Source organism: Ptychodera flava, chromosome 20, assembly GCF_041260155.1.
Source record: "Ptychodera flava strain L36383 chromosome 20, AS_Pfla_20210202, whole genome shotgun sequence".
Lineage (NCBI taxonomy): Eukaryota > Metazoa > Hemichordata > Enteropneusta > Ptychoderidae > Ptychodera > Ptychodera flava.
In genome coordinates this window covers 25,028,766-25,043,875 of record NC_091947.1, presented here as the reverse complement: position 1 = coordinate 25,043,875, position 15,110 = coordinate 25,028,766, and the positions used below count along the sequence as shown (strand labels likewise).

Here is a 15,110-nt window from a genome sequence, read left to right as displayed (position 1 = left end):
CGTTCTCTGTCTCTCTCTGTCTCTCTCTGTCTCTCTCTGTCTCTCTCTCTCTCTCTCTCTTCTCTCTCTCTCTCTCTCTCTCTCTCTCTCTCTCTCTCAAATACTGTTTCAAAAATTTCCCTGCCACAACTTTGTCAAAGTTCACTTCATCTCATCTGCGCTTTACTCTGTACAACCGTCTCTGATTGTTACTCTCCTGCGATATTCTTTACACTGTAACACGATGATACTAGTTGTCTTTCTATCTGTCCGGTGTGTTAAAAAGGAAAACTTTTCACTTGTTTTGTATGAGTGCCGAGGCAGGCTGTTACATGGATTGGCAAATGCTTGTATAGGACCTCTATTCACTGCACAAGGCTATTGACATATAGAAGGATTGAAGCCCTCTCCGTACCAGAGCTCTTGTGAAGTTTCCGACGATTAGTAAGAGATTACTTTTAGGGAAGAAATATACATGTGTGCAAATTATGTCGACTTATAATCGTCATGCATCGTCAGAGTCGTAAATACTTCAACGTACAATCAACCCATCCTTTTATCCCTTCCATGTATTTCATCCTCCATCTGTTTTTTGCCATCTAGCTCTTCAATCTTTCTCCTCTCTCCTCTTTCCCATCCCCTCTGTCTGTCTGTCTGTCTGACAGTGTCTGTCTCTAGCCTCTCTCTCTCTCTCTCTCTCTCTCTCTCTCTCTCTCTCTCTCTCTCTCTCTCTCTCTCTCTCTCTCAGTCTATCTCGGTTGCTTTTGTCTTTCTCTCTCCGCTCACGTCCCGTCTTCCATTACACTGTATGCTCCTTAAACCGTCGAAAATCAAAACTTGTGGAATAAAAGCACCGAGGACATCGAAATAAAGAAACACTGTCGATTTTATTTATCCCATTCTCCGTAAATTATCAAGGCAAAACTCAAAGTTGTGTATGAGAACAACGCCTACAATTATCGAAATTTGTGTTTGTCAGAAATTTCTGTAATTTTCTCAAAGATACTTATCTCTTGACTTAACAAAAAGGTAGTAAATGAATTACAAGTGGACTAATTAATAAAACATGTACGATTAATATTCACGGTAATATCGTTTAAACCACAGACTGACGGGTATGATAATCGGAAACAGTGGGTAAGACACGACGTCTGTCTCCGCAAACGTTGGAATTGTTATATCAAGTTAATTATATTGTTAAACGCGTCATTCTACTGGCAAGTTTCCCAAATCAAGGTGCAATATTGCAAGTGATAAAACTACTTCTCATTGTAAGACATCAACGGGATGCTTCAAGTGGTAGTGTCGACAGTTTCTCTGGAATCAAATTAATTCACACGACGATTGTACATCAACTTTTACATTAATCTTTATTTGAAACTGCTTTCAGCGAGAATATGAGCAACAGTTCACCTGCATGTCTTTGGAAAGTTAAAGTGTCAAGTAATTGAGCACATTTTGTGTACAGGCATTGCAAGAGTATCCTTCTCTCAATACCTTGATGAGACTCGTCACAATATTGCTCAGTAAAGCCAAAGTTGAGATTTAAAGAATGCAAAATCAATCCAAATTATTTCAGTAACTTACAAACTAGTGTACAGGTCTCCTCGCTATATGTTTACAAAGTGCACATCATGATCACTACAGTTTCAAATACATGTATGTTTTAAGAGTAGACATTTGAAAGTATCAGAGTTGCCTATTGTAAGTTTTAGGGTTATTATCACTGTCGATATCGAACAGAGCAGTTTTATAACAGAGAAATATATTAACTCACAGGCCTTAATAGATTTGGATACAACTCTGACACAAAGGAACAATAATAGGCCTCAAATCATAGAAATATTATTCTAATCGGTTTCTGGACGGGGACACTCAACTTTCATACCAACTTTTAAAATCGCTCCAACCTCTGTTACATTGAGTCTATGCTTAAAGTAATCGTTCAACAGGTTTAGTTGTAAATAATAACTTGGTATAGACTACTAAACCCACTTGCAGTGTTCTTTGATTGCTCATAAGTGAGACAAGTCACCGTTCTTTGATCGACAAATCAACAATCACTTCTAATGTGGCTGAAGAACTCAAACACGTGTACGGTTACCATGGAAATTTGCTCTCTACTAAATGTGATATTTCACTATTGTGTATTTGAATAAGTACTAAAGTGTTATACTCGGTAACAAAGGCACTTTTGGCGTACCACCGCGGACAAGCCACTCAATTATGGTTCGGGCGTCCTAAGTTATGAAGATCTTGCATTAAAACTATTTTCAAATGTGCAGAAACACGCTAGAAGTTATCGCGAATCGCCCTTTAAACGGCTGCGACGTTTGAAACTTTACAATCATCAGTAAGAGCCGGTTGAGTCGAGATTTGCAGTGATTAAATGTATCAAGATAGAGCACATACTTAACAGACCCCGTAACATAAACCAGTATTTGATTATGTATATATATATATATATATATATATATATATATATATATATATATATATGAATGAATGAATGAATGAATGAATGAATGAATGAATGAATGAGAGCTGATGTGAATGAGTATTTTTTGACGGCTACCGTATAATTCGGGAAGATAATGATAAATGCAGAAAAATTCAAATGCACAAGTACTCAAGACATTTCACAAACTTGATCATTCAAACTATAAGGTTACAATTGGTAAAATCTAAGTAAGGCACTTGCGCGTCACATATAAGATTTGGATAACTGGTAATATTTTGCAATCATCAGAGAAAATAGTGCATCGAAAACCACGCATTTGTAAGGCTAATTTAATTCGGTCGATAGAGAGTGATTTTTGCAATCTGCCAATGAATTTTCCAGTGAAAACTACTCTTGACTAGAGAATTTAGAGAAAGTGAAACGCTTTAGTCCATGGACTGAGGGTGATTACAAATAACAGTCAGCAAAATGTTCTTTTGGCCAATTATTACACCAACTCCATATCACAAGTACAAATCACAGATAGATATGTTTGGTCGTTACAACAACCAGAGAACCTCAAAAAGGTCTGCTGTTCTATGCAGTTACATAAATTCTGCTTTCCTAAAAATAGATGAAGAATTCTTCTGAAAATCAACGCTTATACAATTTGTTGTCACTGTGGTACTTGCAACACTGAGGCATTACAATTCAAAAAATCAGATTTACTTTCCAACAGTTTCTTTCTTCCGTTATGTTTATATCTTGAATTCACCCTGCTATAACGTTGAAGATGAATTTTCTTTTTGAATAATATATGTGTCAATAAGTGCCCTATACCAGCAAACCCAAAAATGTTTACTCAAATATTATCTCCAATATCTTTAAGATGAAAGACTGCCTTTGATACAACTTTTTAATCTAATCTTAAACACCAATAGAATGATAAAAAATCATACATATTCAATTCTGTTTTCAAAGAGACTTTTTCGCCTGTGAAAGGAAAGTCGCACTGAAAGCTCGATGTTATCAAATGTGCTATGTTCTAATATAAAGCATAGCAACCTTCAAAGTGTTCTTCAAAGACGTGAAAGTATATGATAACCTTCAACAGATAAAGTTTGAATTCTCTTAAAATCACAAAAGTCTCTACCATTTGCAGGGCCTTGCTCTTGGCCGTGTCGAAAGTTCCCTTGGCCAATTGCTCCAGGATGAAATCTTCGTCGGCGATGTTTTCACAAATGGCGTCAGCGGACAGTTTTCGCCTTTGTCTCTTCCCGGTCTCGGTTTGAGCCGAGGCATTTGCGCTCTCGTGGACGTCCACCTTAATGTGATCGACGTAGACGTTGGCGTTCGCGCCCTTGACTTTGATGTCTTCTTCGTCATCGTCTTCCGATTCTGCTGAAGTCATTGTTCCGTCATGCTCGCTACTTGTTGAATTGTCGGCTGCGTATTGGTCGTAATCACACACTTGCCCCTGCAAGTAATGTAGAGTATATAATATTGAACACCTAAGACAGTGGAGGTAATGTTAAGAACAAACAAACAAGTTTCCAGAGGACAGTCAGATCCTAATTTCTCGTTGTATTTTATCGCTGATTCAGATATGAAAAAAGCGGAAAAAAATTAGTTATTCAGCATTAATTTATTCTTGAAAGTCTGACTTTGTATTTCATAAGAATAAGTGAAAAACACCAACTTGTCTATTTGGGTTCGCTCATTTACTTTTCATTCAATATTCTTTTCCAAAAAAAGAGAGATATCTAATCTAACATAACGTTCCCTATCTATCTATCTATCTATCTATCTATCTATCTATCTATCTATCTATCTATCTATCTATCTATCTATCTATCTATCTATCTATCTATCTATCTATCTATCTATCTATCTATCTATCTATCTATCTATCTATCTATTCTCGTGAGCCCTAAATAATTTTTGGCGTCTTTGCTAGTGTACATGGCCGCAGGCAGACATTTTGTAAGGAGAAAAAAATCATTTTTGCTTGAAAGTGAGTGACAGTGACATTGGTCACTGAGAAGAGACTTCACTTAATATGGTCGTTTTGTGTAGAGGCAATCAAACCTTTCTAATTATACCAACAAAAATACCGGTCGTAAGGTTGTGTATGGGTATGAAAAATAGCCAATTGCTTGCCTTTATGCTCGATACAGTGATTTTTTATTTGTCAGATCACGGTTATATGCACATCACATCACAAACGCCCTGTTGCTCATTGAGGCAGCTAGGTCAAATGGACAAAATGTCGACTTACAAGATCGCCGACCAGGTGCAGGAGGTGGCACGTGTGTTTAAGGATACACATAAAGTCATGTTGCAAGTGTTGGTCGGTGCCGTTGTTCACGGCTTCGAATGCCCACGTCCCGAAGAGGTGCTTCACAAATATTTTGACGATTAGTCGTGTTTCAAGCAGCATGATGGGCCAGTCCCTGTATTTCTATGAAAACAAAAAAGAAACGAATTGCAGTTGTTAAAAACATTTTCCGCATTTGATTTACACACCCTGCCTTGTCTAATTGCAAAGATTCAGAAAACATTCGCTCTTAGACTCTCGAAGGTCGTGGAAATATTATATTTCGATCACAATAAGGTATGGCAGTATACTGTTCTGCATTTTCCATTTGTTCCTGACAGTTGTTTTCCCTTTGGAGACGAATTTAACACAACCCTGTTCCCCATGGATGCTTCGAGCTCTCTTTGGTCAGCTATCTTTTACTTCAATGCCCCTACGTTGCTGTCTCCTCTTTCAAGGTAGAATGAACTGCGGAACACATTTTGGCATGGTATAAACCGTACTACGCTGAGACAAGATTGGCCAGTTTAATAATAGCCCAAGCATTAAATCTCACTTGGCTGACTTGTGCTTTCAATAAAGCCCGGAGTTTCGTTTAAGAGTGCACGACACCATACAGGCTAAAGACTATTTACTATTAATTCTCTCCCCCACAGCTCTGATGAAATGTCAAAATCATTCGCGTTGTTGCAGTCTTCTTGAGTGACAGAATGCGTCTTTTTTCAGTTGTCTAGCGTATGTATTAAAAATAAATCATGTTCTTCATGATTTGAAGTACTCACCACTAGATACTCTACATCTGCACGGGGATTGGATATGCGAGGCAGTCCTTCAATCGTTAGACTTGTTTCTAGGCTAACATTTCCGAAGCGTTCGCCAATCTGAAGTAAAAATATTAAAAAATTAAAACGAAGTCACCGATGAGCTCTCAGTTCACACCTCTTCTGATCAAGACAGTGTTATGCGGAAAGTATGACACTGCGATTTATCGAGTGAATGTAATTTTTGTGCAACAAGTCTGGCGGTATAAATGATTTCTAAAGTCTTTTTGATACTTCATCATGTGCGTTTATCGTCGCATTCATCGGTGCTGTATTAGTGCCTAGCAACTTCGGTGTGACACCACGACACACGTTGTATCAACCTTTGATACATACATCGGGCCGGCCAGTCCATGAACTTCTTTCGATACCCCACTTAAGCGACCTTGGATTAGGTACTATCGGCGGATTGACAGCAAGAGTGATGTACATAGGTAATACACATCCATGAAACAACCCCGGCTGTATAATACAGATTGCATTCAATTGTACTTCTATGGTTACTCCACCATAATGGACCATAGATAATGAGAGAGACCCAGACTGAGAGATAAAGCGGCATGTCCTAAGATATTTTTTTGGAAGCTGACGTCGGTAGGGAATTAATTTGCTCTAAGCTGCAAAACTTCGGAAGAAGTTCGAAGGTAAAGGTAATATCTGCAAGAATTTTTTTACCGCATTCTCAAAGGAAAACACCTTATTGGATTTTCACAGTTAAAAAACTCATTGTAATTGTCGACTTACGTAATGTTGGAAGGTGGCTATGGCACCTTTGCTGATGGACTTTGCCGATTTTCCTATCTTTTCACCAAGTTTTAAAGCACGCTCATTTTCACTGGTTACTGTTTCAGAGAAAAATATATTTTCCTCGTCTCCTCGAGTCCTCTTTGCGGGTTCCTCTCGGGTGTTCCATTTATTGAAGCAAGTGTAACTCGGTGTGCTTGGCGAAACAGCGAAGAAGAGCGCCATTATCAGCAACAGTTGCGTCAAGAGTGCCATGTGAAAGCTGTTGTTTCGCCTTGCTGAGAGAGAGAGAGAGAGAGAGAGAGAGAGAGAGAGAGAGAGAGAGAGAGAGAGAGAGAGAGAGAGAGAGAGAGAGAATGAGAGAGAGAGAGAGAGAGAGAGAGATGAGAGAGAGAGAGAGGAGAGAGAGAGAGGAGAGAGAGAGAGAGAGAGAGAGAGAGAGAGAGAGAGAGAGAGGAGAGAGAGAGAGAGAGGAGGAGAGAGAGAGAGAGAGAGAGAGAGGAGAGAGAGAGAGAGGAGAGAGAGAGAGAGAGAGAGAGAGAGAGATTTAAACTGTCATGAATTCTAAAGGTTTTGGGTGGTACTTTTTGCAGGAAATGTTAACATATAATCGATTATTAATATACATTGTTTAAGAAGATTACATTGTTCAATCAGTAATGTTGGCGGGCCAACTCCCTCGATGTTTTAGCTATATAACTGTGTGCTGGATGGATGTGTTTGGACTGGTGCGAATGTTTTAATCTTAGAATTATATTTTTACATTACTGAAAATCTAAAGTCAAACTGTGCAAGAGTACCGAGCGGTCATTTTAGTATGACTTAAAATTGCTTCAAAGTGCAATTTCCCCTGTTTCTGTGTTCTCATTCATTCAGACTTCATGCTTTAAGAAATGGCAAACAAAACTTTACTGATACTATAGATCTATCGTTGATATTTTTTAATTTTTTATTTTAACACGATTGGAACTAATTTGGGATAATTGGATCTTCATATATTTTAAATTTCTTTAAAGTGTTAGGTGCCGTATAGCTGAATGTTGCAGTATTACAAATTACTCACAAAAACAAGAGTGTAACTTAAAAAGAAAAGCAAATTAGTTTTCATTTGCAGATTAAACCGACATTATTTCACCATCCAATTATTCCAAATTAGTTCAAAACGTGTTGTCTACAACATTTGATGTTCCATTATTTTGTGCAAGAAACTTCGCGCACTTTCGTCTTATCCTGCTTAAAATATGACAGTTATCGCCTTGTGACCGAAACTTGTCGTTACAATTTACACGGACAACTGTTTTGGCAGGTTTAAGCTTGGCGAATGGTCATGACTTTTGGGACGGGAACGAAGATACTGAAAAGATACTGAACATCTAACCGATACATCTTACAGAGCTCACATAGACTGCCCCTTGATGACAATCCTTTACTCAGCGACGGGTGAAAGAAACTTTCCCGATCAAATTGAGACATCGAAATGGTTTTGATAATGGGCATACTTTCCAGCCTAATGTTCACGTAATGGAAGCCTAAATATATTCGATGGACTCAACAAATGCTGCATGGGGGCACTCCGAGATACACGCACAAATATAAACACTCTTCATTTACACAAATAAGGTTCATTCTACTCAAAAAGTCTCAGTCTGACCCGTTTACAGCAGTTTTTACAATAAATTTGCGCATCTTAGTTTGAAGAATTCCCTTTCCGAATGAAACTCTGTCTTTTTCCTGACTTTTGATACGACGTTTTGGAAGTGTACACCGGCGTGGAATCACGATTTTTTTCGTTTATAAGCATTATTCCTTTTATTTCAAAGTTGAGCTGCATCACCGAAACATTGCATGATATAGAATGTAAGTATCCACAAGATACACAGAAAATGGCGAGATGTTCTTGCTTCTAAAGCTAGATGTGCATCAAGTATTACTGACTTCTTTCAAACAACCAGTCTGCAATATTACGAGAGTGTTTTAGATCGCGACCACTTTTAATGGCATATTTCCTAGAATTTTGAAATATTTTTACTCACCTATTTCCAGGAACGTCAAATTGAGACAGAACTAGGAGGAAGGAATCGACACAGAATCAGGAGAAAGGAGAGACAGTCCTTTCTGTCGAATTCTTACGCGACGTGAGGTTCTTTCGGATACACTGACTTAAAATATGTCGTTGGCGAACTTCTAGTACCGACAGCTCATATTTTTGCAGCATTGGTCATCTGTCGCCAACACGCTTCTGACATGAATCACAGCCGCTTTCCAACTTCTATATGGGGGCGACTTTCTTTTCATATTAGCCGACAATTTAAAGTTTTCTTTGATTTTTATTATTTCAGGCTATGCATGTGACCGGGCGGCATTTTGCTAAAGTGTCTGTGTACTGCCCTTTACCAGGGCAGAGATACGCACTGGTAATGGAGACACCCCCACAAGATGAGCTTTCGTCAGCATGACGTTAAAGTCCATGCCGGGCTTCTTCGCGATCAACATTTTCCATCGTTACTTTCTTTCCCATTGATTGCTACATCTAGGACACTGAAACGTGTCTTCGGACCTTGGAACAGACAGCGGAACGAGAACAAAGACTCGTGAAGACAGTGAAAAAAGTCAACAATATTCACTAAAATAATTTGGAACGTATTGTTCAGAGTATGTATGTATGTATGTATGTATGTATGTATGTATGTATGTATGTATGTATGTATGTATGTATGTATGTATGTATGTATGTATGAGATACACATGTATATGTCCATACATATATGTGCACACACACACCTACACACACACACACATACACACACACACATACACACACACACACACATATATATATATATATATATATATATATATATATATATATATAAACATTCATTCATACATACATACATACATACATACATACATACATACATACATACATACATACATACATACATACATACATACATACATACATACATACATACATACATACATACATACATACATACATACATATTGCCTGATTTTCATGTTCACCCGTCTCATGATAAATGACGTAACCATAGAGAATGTTTTTTCTATATGAAGTCTGATACTATAGAGAGAAGTTTACGAAACGGATGAATACGTATGAAATCTAATTTTATTCTACTTATTATATCATTTCCATCCTAAACACAAGATTTAACTACATTAGACATCGCATGTATGCTGCCAGCACACTTTGTCTTCGTGGCGTCAAAGAAATAAAGACAAATATTTCACTGATACATCCTCTTTTTTAACAATTAATAAATAAATAAATTAATTAATTAATAAATTATAAATGATATGGTATGTCACAAATAGATAAACAAAGTATTATGACATTACAGTTGCGCATAAAAATGCGCTACAATTTCAGTGTAACACTGCACTCGTTTATTTTGAGTACTATCTTAAGATAATTTAGAATAGTGTCGTAAAATATTATGCAAAGGTAGTGAGATCAAAGAATGTGAACGAAGTCGTTGAAGGTCAAGTGAATGGCAAATAAACACTCAAAATAAATTTGCAATAAATATCGACAAATGACATAAATAAGATCATATTTTCACTACACTATCTATCTCCGTATCATGAATTGACCGAAGGAAAGCTAGTTGAAAGCAAACTACAAGAAAAATGTTCTATGCATTGACGCCATAAGCGACGTCACCATCTTAATTTGATCAACCCATGGAAAGATTAGATGCTTTGTATGTAAATTTCTACTTAACTGGAAAAACCACCAAGTCAGTGATTAGATAATAAGCATTCCGAATACTGACTGTTTGGAAATAAACATTTTTCAACACATGGTGTCCCAGTCAGGGAAATTGTGCTCAAAAGCTTCCAGGCGAATTTTTATGTTGGTAATCAGCATCGTGAAGTAGTTTAGAACGGTCCTGTTTTCCAGCAGTACGTTTACCCTAGTGTCATCGTCAACATCGTCGTCTGCTTCCGCATCCTCGGAAGAATAATCTTCGTCGTCTTCATCACTGTCGTCATCAGTCGTGTCGGTTTCGTCCATTGGTTCGACCAAATCCGTGATTCTGTACATTAAAATCTGTAATGGACAGCAGAGAATGAAAATGTAATTGTAGTCATATACATGATTACTTTACATACGGGAGAGTAACCATGTCAATATTCAAAAGTATGCAGTATTGAAGTTTTTAAAAAATTCCTTTTTATGATCAAGGCTGATTTTCCTCCTACAAACACGAAATTACAGCACAAACTTTCAATATTTGACGACGCTACTCATGTGCTGCTGCTTGTTAACACTTCGCCTCTGCTGAACACGATTTTAAAAAAAGCCAACAGTTTAAAAACTGAGTTTCTGTCTTTGAGAAAATTGCACAATAACACTTACAAACTGGTCGAGTAACCCTTCTAACTCTATCATTTGATCCAAAGATTTCTGTAGATCATCAGCAATGATGGCAGAGGCCTGGTCTGATTGGCTTTGCTCCCAGCCCCTGATACCAAGGATGGGACGTCTGAACTGCTCCAATGCTGTCCTACACTCCTGGATTACATTAAGCCAATCTCCCCTGTCCTGTTTTAAGATTCATATTTTTCAAACAAAGGATTAATTGATACAGAAGTTATGGGTATCATCTCTTCAGACTGTCAGAGAGAGAGAGAGAGAGAGAGAGAGAGAGAGAGAGAGAGAGAGAGAGAGAGAGAGAGAGAGAGAGAGAGAGAGGAGAGAGAGAGAGAGAGAGAGGGAGAGCGAGAGAGAGGGGGGCACGCAAGTAATCAAAGGCACGTGGAACTCAAACTTTGTTGAAGGAACTCTTAAACCCTTGTCTCTCAAAAATAGAATTCAGGGATTACCGGAAATTTTGGAACTAGAGAAACAGGTAACTTAGTAGTATACTTTACCGATATTTGAAATTCAGACAGTTAACATCCCTACATTAACTCTATGGGGTAAACTAAATGTTTAATTTTCACGATAAAAAAACAAGACATTGAAAACTTATAAAGTCCGCAAGCTTCCAAATGATTCCACAAAACTACATACGAGCTAAGTATGGTCATCTTTTAAGAGTCCAAATGTCTGTCCCCTAGACCCGAGGTGCATGCTACATGTGAGATGAAATTACCAGATATGAACCGAAAATGCTCACGTGTTTCATTATATATTGCAGTTGTGTGTAAATTTAAACTTTTGCCACATATTTGCAACTTCATTGACAGTGTTATGATCAACATCATGAACAACATTCACCACAGATTAATGCCCAAGGTCATTAGGTATACAAAGGTGTAACGCATAGTAGTTGAAAAAATACGAAATTTTTGTGACTGCTATCATTTTCTCACCACTTTATATAACAAGTGTAATTGCCTTTGGTCAGGTCCTTCGAGCCATATATGTAAAACTGTGAAAGCTCATTAGATATGCAAATTTTAAATTAGCTGACATGAAAATGCAAAATGACTTTCAATATTGTTTTAACCTGATATGATCAATGTACATAGCATGTTTCACCAACTTTGAGCAAGTTAATCCAGGTATATATCCCTGAAATTTCATTAAATATGCAAGTTAGGAATTGGCTGAAATAAAAATGCTTAATAACTTTCAATGATGTTGTATCATAGTATCTTCAATGTACATAGCAAGTTTCATTAACTTTGGTCGAGTCAATTCAGATATATATCCCTAATAAGAAAAGTTGACTAAATATGCAAATTAGCATTGGCTGAAGTGAAAATGCTGAATGACTTTCAAGAATGTTAAATCATAGTATCTTCAATATACATACCAAGTTTCGTTAATTTTGATCAAGTCAATTCAGATATATATCGTGAATTAGGAAAGTTCGTTACATATTAAATATGCAAATTAGCAATTATCTCTCATGTCACTCCTTTACAACTTTTTACGGCTGATATATCCTGGTGTGATCAACATTTGTAGCAAATCTCATCAAATTGTGTGCAGTCTTTCTCAATGTATATCCGTTATTTTTCTAAAATCATCAATTATGCAAATGAGCAAAAAGAATGCAAGCCACAACCACCAAAAACTGGTCAGTTCTTGCCATTTGCAAACTAAATCTATGTACCCAATTTGATCTGATGAGCCGTTTTTGAGATATTGGGCCAACAAACAGACAGACAGATCCATACACGGACAGGCGGACAGACACACAGACAGACAGACATAGCTGCGACATTAGCTCACGTGTGTGAACACATGTGCTAAAAATGTCTTACCGCGTCCGAGATCCTTCGCAACCACGCTCTGCTCGTCATCAGTACTGGCAGGTTGGGTACAGATGAGACCATTCCCCCGTCAAGGTAGTCAGCGGGAACTTCACGATTTAGTCTAAGGGTGACCTTTGATGGGAAAAAAGGTGATAGGTGTGTTTTTTGAGAGCTTGCGTTGTATACTTGTCGTGGAGTTAGCTTTGGCTCAGGCGTAAAGTTTATTACCTTTAATTTGTATAATTGCTTTGCCCAGTCCCAAAACCTGCAATGCATTTTGGTAGATTTGTCCTGTTTTGTTTTTGTTCTCAAGAGTTTTCCCAGAGAAAGTCAGGAAATTTCCACGACTGACAATATCTGTGTCGGAGAAATATGAATTTATGGTTCTTAAAATATGAAATATTTCAGCATCATTTCTGATATACCAATATACATGTATAACAGCTTAAATCATGTTAACTGTAACGCTCTTCGAAAAGTTAGCTTCGCTCAAATTTGACAATATCTTTCAAGAGCCAGGAAGCACTTTGGGTGCTACACGCATATACTCACGAAGCTATCGCATGCACGTTCATTCTGCTGCTGCAGTTGATGGACAGTCCTTGTTAGCATACGTCTATCTTTCAAGTCGCAGAGAATCCGACGCCACCGCGCGTTGTCAAGTGCGGGTGTGCCGCCGTCGTGCCGGTGGCGACCTTGGCGTCGAGGCGGCGCTGATGAAACGAAAGAACTCCGCAGCGACACCATAAGCAGACCTGTTCTCGGAAAAGCGGAAAGATAGAACGCTCTGTTCGGTTGAATTGTTTTCAAACAATACAGGTTTTGTATTCTGGTGCCATACACTGCCATACCTGATCGATATAACAGTAAATGGACCTCACCCATACTCAGGCAAATTTTACGTCGATGCGTTAAAAATTTCGAAGGTAAAACAAACATTCCAACGTTTTTCCATTCTTTACAGCCGCTCTTTAAACCCCTCAAGGAAAATTCTGAAAATAAGTTGTACGTTAGTGATAATTATAAAATGTTGATGAAGTAAAGTATCGGCTGGCACTGTAAATGATCTTCCAGACAAGTAAGGAAAGCAAAATACAGCGTCGAACGTTACCCAGTTTGTTTCTGGTGTCCTTTGCCATTTTGAGTGCTTTGAGTAATCGAGTCATTTGAAATCAGTTGAGTCGCGTTTTATGCGACAGCATACTATTCCAAATTTCACATGAAATAAAAATACAAACATGTCAGAAGTTTGTCAAAATATCTACGTCAGACTTCGATTGGAGAAAAGGTATTGATTTCACCGGGAAAAAAGTGTTGATGAGTCAGGTCCGGGAGTATGATTACAAGCTGGGCGACTTCTTGCTCATATTGCAGCTATATTGCCGAGTTTATCGCGAGATTTCTGTATGCTAAAGTAGAAGGAGAAGTGAGAGGTTTCAAGAAGCGTATCTTGACTGACGGACCGTCAGAAAGCAAATGGTCGAGACAGACTGAGAGCAGGGGGGAATGATATAGAACTGATCGAAACGGAAAGTATTTCAGGGAATGCTCAGCGGGAAATAAAATGTTAAGTTCTATCGTGTACACTCAAGAAATATCTGAACTTCCAAAATAGGCATTCATCAAAGAATGTACGTATAATATTACGAAGTGAACTAATGTGCACTATAATCGACGGTCGCGTCTCGTCGAGAGTGCTCCTAAAACCACCTAACGCGATCTCTCGCCGTTGCCTGCTAATTTCATAAAACACAGAGTTAAAATATAGTGCAAACTGTTTCAAGTCTTCATAGTTACCGACTCCAAGGTTTCTTTTAAGGGCTTAGAAGCACTACAGATTGAAAATTGTCAGAGATGGTCGCGAATATTCATCAGACAGCGAGGCAGGTGCTTGCAAATTACTTCGTTTGTTAAACGGTAGCCTTATACAGTAATTTCCGCGAGACTGGTTATTTCGTAAGGATGATCTTGACGGTTGATAAGGAAACTTTCTCTCGGTCGCTAGCTAACATGTGATGTACTACACCGACAAGCTATCAAAATCTGTCGTCAGGTACAGTCAAAATCTTTTTTTCAAAGCGCCTTGGTAATTTCCAAATGAAACCTTAACTCAACTTGCCTCTTTCCCCATTAATACCTGTGACCATAGTGAACAAGCTACTTACATTTCGCTACGAAGACAATAATCAAAGTGTTTGGTTTCATGGTCCGAATTGGATTGGTAATTTGAGATCACTGTCCGGTGTCAGATTTCACAAACTGATGACCGACCCAAACGAACTTGACACCTTATATACCGTGATCCTTTTGTTCATAACTGAAAAGTCACATTCCGAACTATGACAAATTGTGATAAAATTAATTAGAGGTAGCAACAAATAAAACCCCAGACTTCATAATATTTTTTGTCGACATTTAGAGGTAATCTGCAGCCGATTCCGCGTGTCATAAGGAAGTTCCTTAACGTTATCGATGTCGTAAAGAAAATAAATACTAGTTATTGTTGCCTTTAGCGGACAAAGAACGCCGGCACAGGTAAAGCGGCTTTTTTATATTTTTAGTCGGATGAGTC

The 15,110-nt window shown here is 38.0% G+C and overlaps 2 protein-coding genes across 2 annotated transcripts; both read right to left on the bottom strand.

Annotated features, from left to right (window-relative positions):
- Positions 1 to 2,604: 2,604 nt before the first annotated feature.
- LOC139119644 (uncharacterized) lies at positions 2,605 to 5,649 on the bottom strand. Its single transcript, XM_070683476.1, has 3 exons — positions 5,519 to 5,649; positions 4,698 to 4,880; positions 2,605 to 3,896 (listed from the first exon to the last, which is right to left on the bottom strand). The coding sequence occupies exons 2-3, from the start codon at positions 4,857 to 4,859 to the stop codon at positions 3,465 to 3,467; spliced, it is 594 nt and encodes a 197-aa protein (XP_070539577.1). The 5' UTR covers positions 4,860 to 4,880; positions 5,519 to 5,649; the 3' UTR covers positions 2,605 to 3,464.
- A 3,816-nt stretch (positions 5,650 to 9,465) lies between these two features.
- Positions 9,466 to 14,809, bottom strand: LOC139119643 (uncharacterized). Its single transcript, XM_070683475.1, has 5 exons — positions 14,704 to 14,809; positions 13,091 to 13,293; positions 12,548 to 12,670; positions 10,689 to 10,874; positions 9,466 to 10,379 (listed from the first exon to the last, which is right to left on the bottom strand). The coding sequence occupies exons 1-5, from the start codon at positions 14,741 to 14,743 to the stop codon at positions 10,122 to 10,124; spliced, it is 810 nt and encodes a 269-aa protein (XP_070539576.1). The 5' UTR covers positions 14,744 to 14,809; the 3' UTR covers positions 9,466 to 10,121.
- Between the last annotated feature and the right edge of the window lie 301 nt (positions 14,810 to 15,110).